The sequence below is a fragment of the Drosophila serrata genome, unplaced genomic scaffold, assembly GCF_035046125.1.
Source record: "Drosophila serrata isolate PLE 108 unplaced genomic scaffold, ASM3504612v1 contig_241, whole genome shotgun sequence".
NCBI lineage: Eukaryota > Metazoa > Arthropoda > Insecta > Diptera > Drosophilidae > Drosophila > Drosophila serrata.
In genome coordinates, this window is record NW_028257139.1 from 288,071 (window position 1) to 303,896 (window position 15,826).

The following is a 15,826-nucleotide window of genomic DNA, read 5'->3' on the forward strand; positions in this document are numbered from 1 at the left end:
GTTTCTGCTGGCTTACCTATTTCCAGATACTTTTGATGCAGCGGATCATAATTTTCCCAGGTGATGCTGCGGAAGCGGTTACGCTCCTTTGAAACGGGCAACGAGGAGTCCTGGCGATGGTGTTCGTTTGGATTGCTGAAAAATGGAAAAATAAAGTTGCACTGTTAATTTCTTGCAGAGGGTATACATTTACTACTATATACTATCTAAGGGAATTTATTTATATATTAATAATAATAATTTCCTTAAGTGCTGAGGGAGTTGCAGCAGGTGTCTTAAAACTTTCTGGAAGCCTTTTCAGCCACTTGGTTTCCCTAACTTCTTGTGTCATAGTTCGCTTTCGCTCAGTGCATGTGTAAGTCGAACATTTAAGTGGAGCTTAAAGTGCAGAAAGGACAGCAGGTGTCCTAAGACTGCTCAGTGACACTTAGGACACCCAAGGATCCTCCTCCATCCCCCTACTTACCCGGTCCGTGCAAAGTTCGTCCAGAAAATCATCACCGCCTCGGACAGAGCCGTTTCCGATTTGGTGTAGTTTTGCGGGAAGTGACTAAAACCATCAACCAGCGGGGCACCAAAGATGTAGGGCAAGTCCTCGCCATGCACCGTGCCCATCCGCTGGGGATAGTCCCCATCCTTGGTCTGGTAGTCGAACACGTAGAAATAACAACGACCCGCGGGCAGTGTGGACCCCGCCGATGTGGAGGCTGCCGCATTGCCACCTCCTGAGCCTGAGGGCGCTGAGGAGCTTACTGATGGCGGAGAGTTGGCCGCCAGGATATCTCCGGCTCGCACAATGGGGGCCACGAACTGGGCATCGGATAGGGCGGCCACTGCCGTGTCCCGGGTGTTGATCGGATGCTGTGAGGTGCGATCCCAATCCGTGTATTCGTTGACGATCTGGGGAAAAAGGGAGGAATGGGATTTTTCATTTTAAAATCTTGTGGGAAACGAAAGTACACTTGGAAAAATGTTGTATAAGGGTTTTGATAATAATAGAAATTATAAAAGATAGTAAGGTTAGGTCATAGTAAACAGAAGTTTCTTAAAAGTTTTCTCAGAGCTAAATGACAATATAATTACTTATGAAAGGAAGAATATTTTCCAAAACAAATATCTCTGGATTATAAAAATCTTAACGTATTTACAATCATACAAAAATACTTATTTAAATTATATACAAAAATATTTTAGTAAATATATAACAAACTATCAGGAAAAATTGTTCCTCCATTCAAGGTAAATAACCAATGAGTTTTTTATGAAACAACTTGTATCATAACAAAATGTATAAATCACATAAACAATTTTAGATGGTTTTGTTTCAAAATCTTGTTTATCAAAAATAGTTTTTAATAATAAAACTAAAGCATATTTTCCAATTTGAATTGCTTTTTGTTGCGTGTAAAAGAGCTCGTTTTAGATTTGCATTGGCTCCATGTGTGCCAAGTCAAATCCTGGCAGGATTACAAGCGGATTGCAACTGTTTGCTGTCCTTGTTTGCGGTGGCCATTCACCACCGCAAAACGAGCAGGAGGAAGGACTTGTTTTACCACCCCAATGATTATTTCTACCAGCGTGTGTGCGAAAAATAAACGACCACAAACTGCATCTGTAAAATCGATGTCATGCATAATTTACAAAACCCTATCAACAAAAAGAAAACAAAAAACCAAAAAAAGAAATATGAGGATAAAAAAATCGCAATAGAAACTGAATCCAACAATTGTGTGTGGAATACATTAACATGAAATTTCAGTTGCTGCTCTCTGCTCTGAATCTATTTTTGGGATAACATTGATTTTTCTATGGAAAAGTTTTTCATTTCGGATTTTCATATTTTGTACTCGTTTTAACTTTTGGCAAGTACAAATAATTGATTATAAAGTCCCATTCGATTATGGCTTTTGATTAGTCATCATTAGCTGAAGGGATTTCCTTTGAAGGCGGTTCATGGATTGGCCCTCCCTCCTGTGACCTATGACCTATATAAATTAAGCCTTGTGAAGTATTAAGTGCGGGCCTGGGTTGCGGTTCTTCAAGAGTATAATGAAGTAAAATAAATATGGGCTTAAGCGGTATAATCGTGATATATGCCCTGGTAATTTACGACTTCTTGATATATATATTTAATGTATCAGTGCCTCACACTCACACTGAAGAAAAGGTTACCAGTTGGGAAAATTCTGTTTTAAAGTTTGAGGAATATTTAGAACTTTTTTTATATAGAGGAAGTATTTTAGAAGGCCTTCCTATATTTTTTAGAAGAATAATTTTTTAAGAAATATATTGTAAAAAAGACTTCATTTTTGGTTTAAGATCAAAGAGACTTTAACTTGAAAAAGGATATAAAAAAATATTTAAAGTTCTGAATAAAGATGATAATGGTCAGACAGTCAAATTAAAAATTAATACAAATATAAAGTATAATTCGGCACAAACCTTTTCTTAGCTCGTTTGAAAAAATGTTTTAAATTTTTGAATATTTAACTTGACTTTAACTTGAAAAAGGAAAAGTTATTACATATACGAAAATATTTAAAATTCTAAATGAAGATGATAATGGTCTGATAGTGGAGTTAAAAATGAATACAAATTTAAAGTATAATCCGGCATAAACATTTTCTTAGTTCGTTTGAAAATATGTTTTTCATTTTTGAATATTTTTTAAAATTCTGTTTTAATTATATTCCTTTTCCATTTAAACATTACTGTCTTCACGTGTGTCAAAAATTAAAAGGTAGTTTTGTGACTCGTTTGTAATGCAAAATATTTGTTTCACTAGAGTCTTAATAACTCTCCGAAATTTTTCTCAGTGCATACACAGACTCAGCAACTTGAAGCGCATTTACGGTGCGTGTGTGTTAAAGCGGCAAATGGTGACCGAGGCTGAGGTTCAGATTCAGATACAAATACAGCAACAGCTACAGATACAGATACAGCTACGGATATAGCTACGGATTCAGATTCAGTTCCAGTTTCAGGCTCTGACTGTTGACGGTTGTCATTGGGATGCTTCTCTGTTTTTCTCCACTGTGTTTGCTGTGATTTGGGTTAAGTGCTGCTTGTGTGCTTTTAAGTAGGTACATGTGAGTGTGTATGTGTACACACACACACATACATAGAGAGTCGCATGTGCGTCTATGTCCTTGCACACATTTGCCAAATAAAGCGTGTTAATGTTTTGGCAGCGATGGCGTGTTAACTGCCTTCCATTTCGCCCGCTTGCACAATGCGAAAATAAAAACGAAAAGCCAGTAAGAGAGCATAAAATAAATATATATACAACAGCAAAGGCTGATGTAAAAAATAAAATGCTAAAAAGTTGCAAATGCTGTGAAACATGAGAGCAAAAACGAAATGCAGACAGACATTTTATTCAGTCTGAGTGTGAGACTGTTTGAGTGGCGAATGTTACTCATTTGAAATGTGAAATTATAATTACACTTGAACACACACACTCTCTAAGAGAGGAGAGAGTGCCTACATTTTAATTGACTTTTTCCAGTTGCAGCTGCTGTTGCTTTTTGCCTGTTTTTACTTGGGATCTAGAAGTGTTTGCTTGCAGCCAATTACTCTATTGAAAACATCAACTTTTCAAAGGGTTTTAATCATTTTAATGGTGTATAATGGGTAAAGCCTTGAAAGGGGGCAATGCAAGTCCAATTGAATACAACTCTGTGTGCTTAGTTTTGTGAATTGTAGAGCAAAATTTTTATTAAAATTAAGTTGAATTCATAAATAAACTATTAATACCTTACGGAGGTTTTTGTCACTTTATTTGTACTTCAAATTAGAGAAATATAAATAAAGTCCAGTTTTGAAAACTTCCAAATATAAAAATTAGAAAAATTACAAGAAATATATACATTTAAAACAAAAATATAAAATAAAATGTACTATTTATAACTGAGTCTAAAATAGAGATTTATTTTAAGTATTTACAAAAAATTTTACTGATTTTCTTATGCCTCACAATCAGCTAAATTCAATTTAAAATGAATGTTACAAATTCAAGGATGATTTGATTTGTTTACATTCTTTTTGTAAAAAAAAGAGAACCGATTTGCATAGTCAGAAGGCGTCTCATGACTTCATTTGCATGTTAAATTTTAACTTTAGACATTTTTCATGGAAAATAAATGATTCACTATGGCGAAACATATTTCTTTCATCTGGCAGCTGTCTATAAACTTTTTAAAGGAAAAAAAACTTTGCCAGTCCAAAAAGTAAAACTCTCCGATAAGGGCAATAATTAAGCTTTAACTGATGCCAGACAAGCCAAACCCAACCATCAAGAAGTCACTTCGAGGGGGAGAAACCAAATCTGATTGGCAAGATTTATGAACCAAGTAGCAGACGAAAAAAATATACATATATATAATACAAAAAACGTATATATAACATAAAAATGAAATTACTCACCGTATAGAATATCTCATTGAGGTGATAATTGTAGGCATTGCGGACATAAGTGCGGATAATTTTATCGCGTCTCTCGCCCTCGAAACCATTTTGAATGTCGTGGGCACTGAAGCGCCAAATCGATTCGCCCGTAACGACGCCAAACAGGACGTCATAGTGACCGCCCATGCTGGCCGATCCGGCACCGCCTCCGCCAGTGTATCCCCCGCCGAATGCCGTACCGAAACCACCGCCACCACCTCCACCACCGCCGAAGGCTCCGCCGCCGAAACCATTGCCGCCTCCACCACCGCCGCCGGAACCACCGGCGTTCGCCTGGAAGCCAGACTCCGCTGACGAACGCCTCGAGTTGCGCGCCATTAAATCATCGATATCGAGATTGGAATGTCCGGGTCGTATGACAACGCCATCAACCTAAATTGAAATCGAGGATGGTAGAGCGAATCGCAAGTAAATGACAGGAGTAGTGGCAAAGGCCCCAAGGGGGAAGGCCAAGTAAGTAAGTAATAAAGTCCATTGAAACGAGGACCGGACAAAAGGAAGCTAGTGCAGCAACAGCAGCAAACAAAAAGAAGATAGCAAAATCAAAATGTCTTTAAAAGAGACTTCAGCCTTGGCCAAAGATAAAACTGATTTCTTTGGCTAAAGCAGTAATGATTTTCTTACTTCTCTTTTTTAAACAATTTTACAATAGCTTCTGTTGCTGGTCTTCTTTAAATTGTTACTCAATGTAATATTATTTTTTATAGCCTTTTGTTTTAGCTACAAATTTAAATTATAAATCTCTCAAGACCGACATTGCAAATTAAGAAAACCCTAAGAAAATTCCAAGTCTCCTTTAACTCACCGAAGGACCAAAGGATGTAAGAAAGTTTGGCGCCTGAATGTCTGCACTGTAGAGATCCTCCAGGGGCACATCCCTTAGACAGTCGACAATCTGTTCGTGATGCCTATTAATGTCCTCGGGTATCGTACAATTCACCTCCTTGGCCAGTTTGATGGCAAATAGTACAGGATCTTCAACCAAAGCCCAGGACGAATAAGCAGAGCCCGACATTAGGATGGCCCGATGGAAGAGACCACGGACCATAGTTGGCGATGTCATCAGATAATTGATGCATGCCGCCCCTGTACCATGACCTGCCAAGGTCACTGAGTTGGGATCTCCTCCAAACTTTTGGATATTCTGTTGGATCCAATGGAGGGCAGCCATCTGATCCATTAGGCCATAGTTGGCCACCCTGGCATGGGCATGGGGATTGGGATTGGCATTGAGGAAACCTTGTGAAGTAAAGATATTGATAAATTGAATTATAAATTAAGGTGTTGATATTAAAATGAGTGTACTTTGTGGCAAAATTAATCACTGAATAATTTTATTTTATATATAACATTTAAGATGATTATTTGTTACAGTAATTAATCTACGAATCTATTTGTAGTAATTACATACCTAAGATCCCCAACCGATAGTTGAGGGTCACAACCACAACTTCTCCGTAGCTGGCCAGGACACTGCCATCATAGGGATTCCCGCTGCTCCACTCGAAGGATTCGCCGTGTATGAACACAATCACTGGCAATTTCTTCTCATTCGCACCGGCTGCCAGAGTACAGCAGTAGGAAAGAAAAACGTTTAACAAAACTCTGTTAGTACATCAGTACTTGCAAATCGTAATGCAAATATTTCTGTTATTTCATTTTTTTTGTGTGTGTGTTTGTTGAAACTTTTGATATCGCGTTTTCCCCTTTCAACACACCGCCAAGAGCTAGGAGCTCCGAGAGCTCTCATGACCCATTAAACGCTTCCGTTTGCGTGCCAAGCGGATTGCGAGGGAATCGCTTCAGATTAGCGTTTCCACCGGATCCGGGTCTCTCCCAGGGATTGCAAGCTTAGTGGGGTGGCACTTGCGATAAGATTTGCGCAGCGGTTACGTGAGCTTTTGCTTTTTCTTTTTGCGTTGAAATTATTGGCATTACGTGGCGTACGATTAATCTTAATTAATTGAATTTAAATGAGATTTATGTGCAGCTTTTGGTGCTTAAAATCTGGTTGGGGTAGTTTCGCGAAACTCCCGGGCAAAGTCTTTAAGGTTTATTATTTCTGTGCACTTACCATTGACCGGGGAGAAGACATTCAAGTAGAGGCAGTCCTCGGACTGATTCTCCAGGAAGGGCAGCAGTCTCTTTAAGTACTCCAGACGACCCTTGGGCATCTTCTCCAGCGCCGCCGTTTCGTTTTGAATATTGGGCAGGCGTTGTGGACAGACGGGACTGTACTTATCCGAGATGCGAATTCCATCCCAAGGCGCTGGAGCTCGCGTGGGACTGAACCTTAGTTGGGGATGTTATGATAAAACGATTTAATTAATTTATTAGATTTTTGGATAAAAACATGAATCCCTTACCGATTTTGTTTGGTGGGTGGCGTTGCATATGGCACTCCAAGGAAGACCTCCACGGATCGCAGGAACCGGAAGCTGTCCAGCGGCAGGATGAGTCCATGCAGGCGGCCATAGCGCGTCTGAACGATGCGATGTCCCAGCCGCGCATTCTTGTAAATGTCCGAGGTGGAGGCCTCTGCACATCTCGTCCAGCCGAGCAGGACGACGGGTAGCAGGAGGAGCCGCAGCAACAGGAGCAACTGGCTTTCCCCCATCGTGGCAGAGCGGAGCTTCGGAGTTCCTCGACCTCGTGAGCTATTCTTAAAATGTCTTCACCTATTTGGATGTGTCTCTGGATCGTTGTGCTCTCCTTCTGGTCATTTAGACTATCTATGCTGCAGGACTGCGTTGATGAGACGAGCCGCCAGTTTGCGGGCGATCATTTTGCTATGAGTTTATGGAAAGTAAATAATTTTATCATTAATTTATTTGCGAATAAGAGGAGAAAATGTTTAACGGAGATATAATTAAATGAATATTTATAAGACAGGGGAATTAGGGATTACAAATATTTCAGCTACATATTTAGTTTAATTTCTATACTTTATATATTTATGTAATATATATATCTGATATATTAATTTATTTTATATAAATTTTAATATTTATTTTCATTACCTACACTGAGTAAGATCTCATTGGCGGTATGATTTTATAAAGGTATTAAGACAAATATTTTTGGGTTTATGACTTTTATATGTATTAGAAAATATAGATACGAAATTGGGTAGTGAGAGGTTTAGTACTTAATTTTTTTCCTAACCTTATAATTAATAATTCTTAATACTATTCTAATAATTTATACTAAAGAGTGAAGTAAATAAGTAAAAAGCCTATTAAGGTTTGCGTATGGATTCAGAAAATTCAAATATACTGGACATTTTTATGTAAATGTACAAAGCTCATTTTCAATTTTTTGTAGTCCCAAGTACACAGAGAAACTTAGTGAATATATTAAAAAAAAGATAAAATAATTACAAAAAGTCCTTCTATTTATACCCTTGTAGCTTTAATGGGAAATAATCTGTTCTAAGACGAGATAAAGTTGAATAGGTCGGTAACATTATTAAAGCAAGCTAGAAATTCAATGCAAAATAAGATGGAACGATTTTAATTGGCTATTTTAAACCACTTCTTTACGTATAAATATTTATAATGTATTATATATTGTATAATATATTGTATATAATAAAAGAACGAATTTGACAGACTCGATTTTATAAAATTTCATTTGAAATGTCAAAATACTGCCCTGATGAGATTAAAAAGATCTAGAACTTAGCTGAAGCCCCCCAAAACAAGGATAAATATATAATCTGATCCCAAGATCAGAAAATTTTTATGAAAGTATGTACCTTGACGTGATTAAACTATTATTGCATTTTTATTTGTGGTTAATAATTAGGGGAATATGTGTCAGCAATGTATTATCGGAGAGATTCTCAGTAACAGAACTCTATAAAAATAACAAAGAATAATCAGATAAATATAAAACTCAATAAAACTGTAGAATATATTATAAATTATGCATGAAACGCAAAAAATATATAAATCCACTTAACAAAGTCAACATACTCACTAAAAAACCCACTTTTTTTTACATAATTATCGATTCAGAATTCACCACCTGATTGATAAAAATAATTCAATTATTCAAATATTTTTCTCTGCCTGGTGTAACAACTAATTGGTCGTTCATAATTATGCATATGAAATTGAACCATAATGTCTGTTTTCCATATTAAATCAGTCTGAATATGGGGAAAAAACGATGGAAACTGTTTGAAATTTAAGAGAAAGTTTATTTTTATCAGAACACAACTCGCAGGCAAAAACAAAACCAACAAGGTCACAGGCACATTTTCCACACTCCTGAAACCAGAATGTGCATCTGGTCGGTCGCCACCCAGTGCACATGTATCTGTTTACGAAAGTATCTGTATCTGTATCTGTGTTTGTATCTGCATCTGTGGTGTGTGTGTGTGTGCATGGCCCAAGGTTACTTTACATATCCTTAACTGTGCCAGTGCAATTTGTGTGCATTTTTAAGCTTTTGGTATGCATTTGTTCTGCTTTTTTGGCATTACTCTGCTGATATCTCGTTGTTTTGCTGCGCTGACAATTCAAGTACGCACAGCGAGGAGTGCTGGATGCAAAAATAGCTCATTTGGATATGCATGCTTGTTTGTGGAAAATATTTCTTTTTATCTGCAACAGTATATTATGCTAACTGTGGGTGGTTTCCAAGGGCTAACCGTTGGGAAAACAACGTGATGAATATCAAAGGAAACCAACAGCGGGGAGATTGTTTGGGGAAAGGACTTTAATAGTTAACTATATGTAGTAAACGTACTTAATATATAATGTTTAAAAACAATATATAGTAAATTCTTAAAGTGTTTACCAATCTAAAGCGTTCAAAATAGTTTAAAGTATATGGAAAAGGTACATCTATTATTTCCTAAGTTAATAACAACGTTTTGTATCAAATTTAAATTCCAAAAAAGATTTTTAAAGGCATGAGTTAATACTTAAAGAACAACAAACTTTTTGAATCTCTTAGATTATCTGTATAAGAAAGTACAAGTTGCAAATAAGGTTCGAATTTTATTTTAGTTCTTATTTTAAGACAAAAATAAGAATGGTTTTATTTTCTTGGGATTCTTAGAAGCGACTAAGTTATTTATCGGGTCTCTATTATACCGCTTTTTCAACTATAACTAATTGAATTCATTAAAACACAGACTTAAGATTGAAGTAAGATTGATAGTCAGAAAATGGATAATGGACTGAAGTTTTCAGGCCGCCTTCCAGGCATCTCCATTAACTCCAAGATAGATCTGTGAACGACTTGCTTTGACAGAAATTTTAAGTGGGTTCTGCTCAGGTGTAGGCTCGCAGTGAAAGCCTAGAGGCAGCGAGAAAGAGAAATCGAATGAAGACCCCATTAGGCTGGGAAAGTCGCAGCCTTTCAGGTGCTTGCTGCTAGGCAGGTGTCCAAGCAGGGGGTCAGCGAAATGGCCAACGCGGTGAATACCGCAAACTTCAGCGTCCTGCACTCTATAGGAATCCATCGTTGCGGCTACTGCCTCCGCAAGAATCGTGTCCAATAAGGAGGCCATCGCTCCGTTGGGGAGCTTCCCAAAGCGAAGCCAACTTTTGCATGGATCTGACTACGGAAAAGGCCCGAACTGGGTTTCCACTTGCACCTCAAACTGCATCGTGCTCGTCCCGTTGATTGGACTGTGAATGACCAACGGCGCACCTCTGTGGTGTCCTGTGGAGGATTCGAGCGTATTTTTGGGGGAAGAAATTGGCGGAATTCGGGATGGACTGCCTGCCGGAGGAACTGAAGTCTGTTCAAATCCAATGGTTCCTCACAGCAGGTGCTTTATTTGGGGCAGGAATATAACTATAAGAAGTACATGGACAAAATGGAAGAACATGGCGGATTAACCATGTCATTTCGTTAGCTTTTAAAGATTAAGGGTATAATTCCTGATTTTATTGCGAGGATAAGTAAATCTTTAGGACTGCAGATGTTATTTTACATATGTATTAACGAATAACAAGAAAAGAAACTAACTTTGGGAAAACGAAATTTATATACCGTAGCAGTTTGCAATTGATTTATAGCATTGAATCAGAATTCGATTAAAACTAAGCTTAAAATATTCGAAATCCTTGAATCTATATTTATCAATATTTGACCAGTTTCCCGAAAAATCAAAGTTTAAAAAACCCAACGAATCAGTCTTAATTTTATTCGGAAACACTCCTATGCTAATGTTTATAAAGTTAAATATCTGCATTCCCAATTAAAAGTTAAAAAGTTTTAAATACCAATTTTTGATCATTTTAAAGTAATACAATTTTACCAAAATTGGTAATATTTTTTTGTGAATAAGTTGTCTGGATAGACTCGGCTGTTGATGCTGATCCAGAATATAAATAATTTATGGGGTGGGATTTCAGCGTAACAATAAAATTATAATACCCTCCCAGGGTATAAAATATCAAATTAAATAAAAAAAAATACGTGATTAAATCCAATAAAATAAGTGCCGGACCATACCATTAAAAAATTAATTGCGTAAATAAACATATTAAATTACTATTTACGAATGTTATCGGCTTATTTTTGTAAGATTTATTTGCTTAATTGAAATGTTGACTTGACATTTATAAAAGCTTTTTTATTCAACATATTTAAATATGAAATATCTCCTTTTTATATTGTCAATAAATAAATAAGGAAAGTAAATCCGTTTAGTAAATAATAAATTTACGCAAAAGCCTTCAAAAAGAACACTACACGTTTTAAATCAAACTTAAAGACAACTTTGATATCATTTCCTCTTTCCTTTTGTAAAATAAAAGGAAGTCTAAGTTCGCTAAAATGAATGGGCAAAGTTCGCTCAACGAATGGTTCACCTCGAATATAGCAACGAAAAGGGTAAATTTTCAAGTTGGCCCGCCGACTAATTATGGAGCGTTAAAATATTCAAAAGTTCAAAACAAGCTCGTCATTCTTCGTCTGGCGGCGTTTATTTGCGCACAGCAATAAAAACGGAGGGAAAAAATCTGCATAATTATTTGCGCTAATTTATGCAACCATCCCCGGAAAGCACTTCCACCTTTACCAAAAGTGGGAGCCAACAGCTGCGCCTACTAAAAATAGCGAATCCCAGGTACTTTTGATGCGTGTCTGACAGGCCCAAGTATTCGAATCGATAAGGGAAGCCAGAAGAAATCATTCCAATCATTGGCAGAATGATTAATTTGATTTCCCTGCTCATCGGAGAGAAGAAGTCTGGCATCGGCGTGGGTGCGTATGAGTAATAAGATGAAACTTTTTTATGACAGCCGCCGGGGTGTCGGGGTAAATTATGGCCACCTTTCAGACTCCTATGATGTGCTGTGTCGCCAGGATATATCCATCCTTCGCAACACCTGCGTCGCATTGTGGTCCTGCGGCGCACGTGACTGCGGCTTCGTCCTGTTTGCGTCTCGGATTTAGACTCACGACATTGTAATCGCTTATTACCGCTGCCAGTCGCTAGTGAAAGTGGAGACCAGGAACCAGGACGAAGCCTTGGCTTATAATATATATTTATATACGTTCTTCGTCTTGGGTTTCACTTTGAACTCATTTATCTTCATTGAATTGATTTTATTTCTGTTGACGCAGCGCCCTTGGTAAATTAGGGAAGAATGTGATTGATCTGAGCAAAAAATAGACTTTTCCTTGACGGGTAAATCATTCGATGATCTCGAAGACGATTATTTATTGTTTCGGACATATCTGAGCTTGACAACATAAGCTTTAGCCTTGTGCTCGACTTACCTTGGAAAAGTCACCGATCTATATACACGGATTCATGTATACAGCTGTTTTTATTTTTTATGACCACTGGCAGTTTTATTGTCCTGACTGCTGGCTGGAAAATAATCCGGGGACTCTGGGCTCCTGTTTCCTCTCCGGTCAGCTGGGACTGTCGAAAATCCTTTTCTTTTAAGCTCGCGTATCCTTTTCGTCCTTTGTCGCTGTTATTTCCTTTTTTTATTTGCTTTGTAAGTGCTCACACAATTGCACACGCACACTCACTTCTTTTGTATATCGTATCGGGAAACCATTTGGCCGAAATTGTTGATATTTCATATATCGCGTACCAACAAATCATTTTATTTCAAGTTTTCTTTTTTTATTTCGGACGAATTTCAATTGCTTTCACTTTTCACGGGTTCAGCATTTATTTGCTTTTGTTTGGTGCTTTTGTTAGATCCTTTGTTGAAATTGAATCGTTTGCTACATTTCTATTTGTTTAATTTCCTTTTTCATTTGGGGTTTCATTTATATTTAAAATTGCCGAGCTACGTTTGGGTTATTTTAAGGCTTTAAATGAATAAAAAATAAGTGAGTTTTATTAAATCTACATACTACCGTTCAGCGTACTCCACCAAACATGTTTATTAAAGATTCACTTTTTTTGTTTCATTATATATATTTTTTGGTATATTTACAAATGGGAATTCTCGGGTTTCATTCTATTTGCATAGCGACATATTGAAATTGTTTTTTGTCAGAACTACTGACAGAGGAAAAACTCGTTGGCCTGAATTTATTTTTTGATATAAATGCGAATCCGATGCGTATTTTCAAGTATTAACTGCCAGTTTGACCAAAAAAGTGATGAAAAAACTGTTGCAAATTATTGAGTAAGGAATAATATTACTTAATTTAAATATTTGATTATACTGTGAAGGAAAGCATGAATAAGATATATCAGAAACTCGTATAATGGTAAGCAGCAAAAAAATATTACTTAAAACAAAACCAAAAGAGTTTTTATACGCCAATTTTAATGAATACATATTTGGGTTTTTTATATATGGCCAAGACAGGAATTTAATAAAATTGTTGACAAATACAACCAATATTCTGATTTGGTTAGTTTATTAATGAATCAATAAACCAACGAAAAATTGAGTTGTGTAAAATGTATTAAAATCTTTTACAAAACAAGAAAGTATTAAAATGAAATAAGGTTTTAGATTAAAAAACGTTTACTCAGTCAATAGTTTTTTTATGCTGTATTCAAATGCAATATATTTATAAGGAAGTAAATATTGATTTAAAGCCTTTTGTTTATAATCTCTGACAAAGGCAATTTATATTCTGGATTGGTACGTATACTAATTAATATAGAAATAGTTACAGCGAAAGTTACATTTATTTTTACAATTAAAATTATTTTTATTCAAAGTTAAAGTTAATTGTTAAATGAAAATTTCCATCGATTTAAAATAGAAAGTAATTTAATAAAGGTCAAAATCAAAGAAAGATTAAAAAAATAGTAATTTCCGTCGTAAAATTTGCTGTATTAGTGGCATTATACATTGTTAATTAATATGTTTGTATATTATTAATACACTTAATAAATTTCGTAGGTAAAATGTTAAAAAATATATGTGATATTCTATAGGGTACTTATACCATTTTTGGCATAAATGTTTACAAAAATATTTGTATTCAATAAAAAGTATACATCATAATGTATTTTAAATTCACTTTATATATTTAAAAAAGCCTTTTAGTGCGTGAAGCAAAATTAATGATTTATTATATTATTCGATTGAAACAGAGTATTTCCAAAAAGAAACCCAAAACAGTTTCTTAATAACTCCTTTTGAACTCAGCTGAATTTAGTGGTTCGACAACAATTGCCTTCTTTTGGGAGTTTCGGTGTCGCTGCCGACATTTCGCCTGACTTAATTATTCCATCCACGGCGATCAAACTTACAAGGGCCTAATTGCATGCAAGGCGTGCTTCAACGGGACAAATGAAAGGCATGCAATGGGTCCTGTTCTCCCAAAAACAAAATAGTACAAAAAAGAAAGAAAAGCGCCAACGTCAATGACCGTTAAGTGGAATGTGAGCGATGTGGCTAACATTTTATTTTTTTTTTCGCCCTTTTTTGGTTTTTTCTTATTTATTTCTGCAAACACTTCTTGGGCGCCTGGCCTACGCAATACAACGTGGGAAAGGAGAATGGCATGAAAATAAATAAAGATGAAGGAATGCCGCAAGGCAGCAGACAAAGGAGACGGTGACGCGGCTTCATAACGGATTCTCAAGCCATGGCATACATTTACATTTACATTTCCACAGGATACGCATGTGTTTGTCGATTCGCTTTAATTTCGCGTAGATAAAAGGACAACTTTTGCCTGAAACACACACACATTTTCAATTGCTCACATTTACTGTCGCACACCAACACACACACACACACACTATGACACACGCCCGCGGAGAGTAAACGACGGAGAGCAAAAAGACCTCAGTACCGTTGCCACGTGCAAGTTTCCGGCAACAGAGCGATTTCAATTTTGTGTCCGCGACGCACGAGTGTATTCCAACGACTGAAGCGGACCTTCATCGGCGGCCAGGCTTCAGGCCTCGTCGGCAATATGGGTTAAGCTCCATACACACAGAGATAGAGAGAGAGAGGAGAGAGAGAGGAGAGAGAGCCTGGAAGTGGAACGTATCCTGCTCTCCGAAGCTTTCGCTCTTTGACCCAATCAGCTGTTCAGCCGATGTTGCCTTCTGCAAAAGAATCGAAAAAAAAGGAAACCCCCAAAACAACAATAAGGAATTAAGTCAATTCGGTGGCACTTCTCTCTCTTTGTTCTTCACTTCATCCCCTTTCTGTTTTTGTGCTTTGATTTTACTTTTCTACGAATTTCATGGCATCGTTATTACCACAGCAGTCACATGGCGACAGCCCCACTCAGCTTTTATTGGGGCAGGTAATGGTTCCTCGATGCCATGGCCTATCAGACAAATGGCAAAGTTTTTCATTCGATATTTTAATGGTTTATCTAGGGGGAAAGCATTAGTACTTCACATATACATATAGTAAAGGACATGTTGGAGTAAGGCATTAACAAAAAAATTTTAGCTGTCATGGTTTCATGTAAGTTCAAGGGAAGGGTGTACTTTGAATATATTATAGAAGTTACTGTATTGTTGTTAATGTTAACACCACCCTCATTAGCTTGAATTTTTATTATCTACATAAAATCTTTATTATTTTGCAAAATATTTTGAATCAACAATTAACCCCCATATTTTTTGTAAGGATATATGAATGTACTTATCTTTTTTATTTAATTAAATCACCTTTATCATATATAGCAGGCATTAAATATTATGCAGATATGTATACTTTTGCAACAGAATGCTCAAAATTATAAATGCTTTAAATATAAATGGATTAAAATTTAAAAAGGCTTTACGGATTGTGTTTCCTTTCTATATATCTCTTAATACTATTAAAATAAAGCTTAATTCAAAATTAATCAGCGAACAAAATTACCATGTATGAAAGATAATGTGGCAATTATTAAATAAACATATCCAAATGTATTTCATAAATTTGTTTAATTTAAT

The 15,826-nt window shown here is 36.4% G+C and overlaps 1 protein-coding gene across 1 annotated transcript in view; it reads right to left on the reverse strand.

Annotated features, from left to right (window-relative positions):
* Nlg4 (Neuroligin 4) overlaps positions 1-14,803 on the reverse strand; it is a 50,787-nt gene extending 35,984 nt beyond the window's left edge. Inside the window, exons 1-9 of the mRNA XM_086831684.1 lie at positions 14,527-14,803; positions 12,217-12,765; positions 6,834-7,256; positions 6,542-6,759; positions 5,879-6,028; positions 5,273-5,706; positions 4,426-4,839; positions 467-900; positions 17-135 (exon numbers count right to left, since the gene is read on the reverse strand). Of these exons, the coding sequence (XP_086687810.1) occupies positions 17-135; positions 467-900; positions 4,426-4,839; positions 5,273-5,706; positions 5,879-6,028; positions 6,542-6,759; positions 6,834-7,084 (2,020 nt within the window). The 5' untranslated portion in view covers positions 7,085-7,256; positions 12,217-12,765; positions 14,527-14,803. The remainder of the gene's footprint in view (positions 1-16; positions 136-466; positions 901-4,425; positions 4,840-5,272; positions 5,707-5,878; positions 6,029-6,541; positions 6,760-6,833; positions 7,257-12,216; positions 12,766-14,526) is intronic.
* Positions 14,804-15,826: the final 1,023 nt, after the last annotated feature.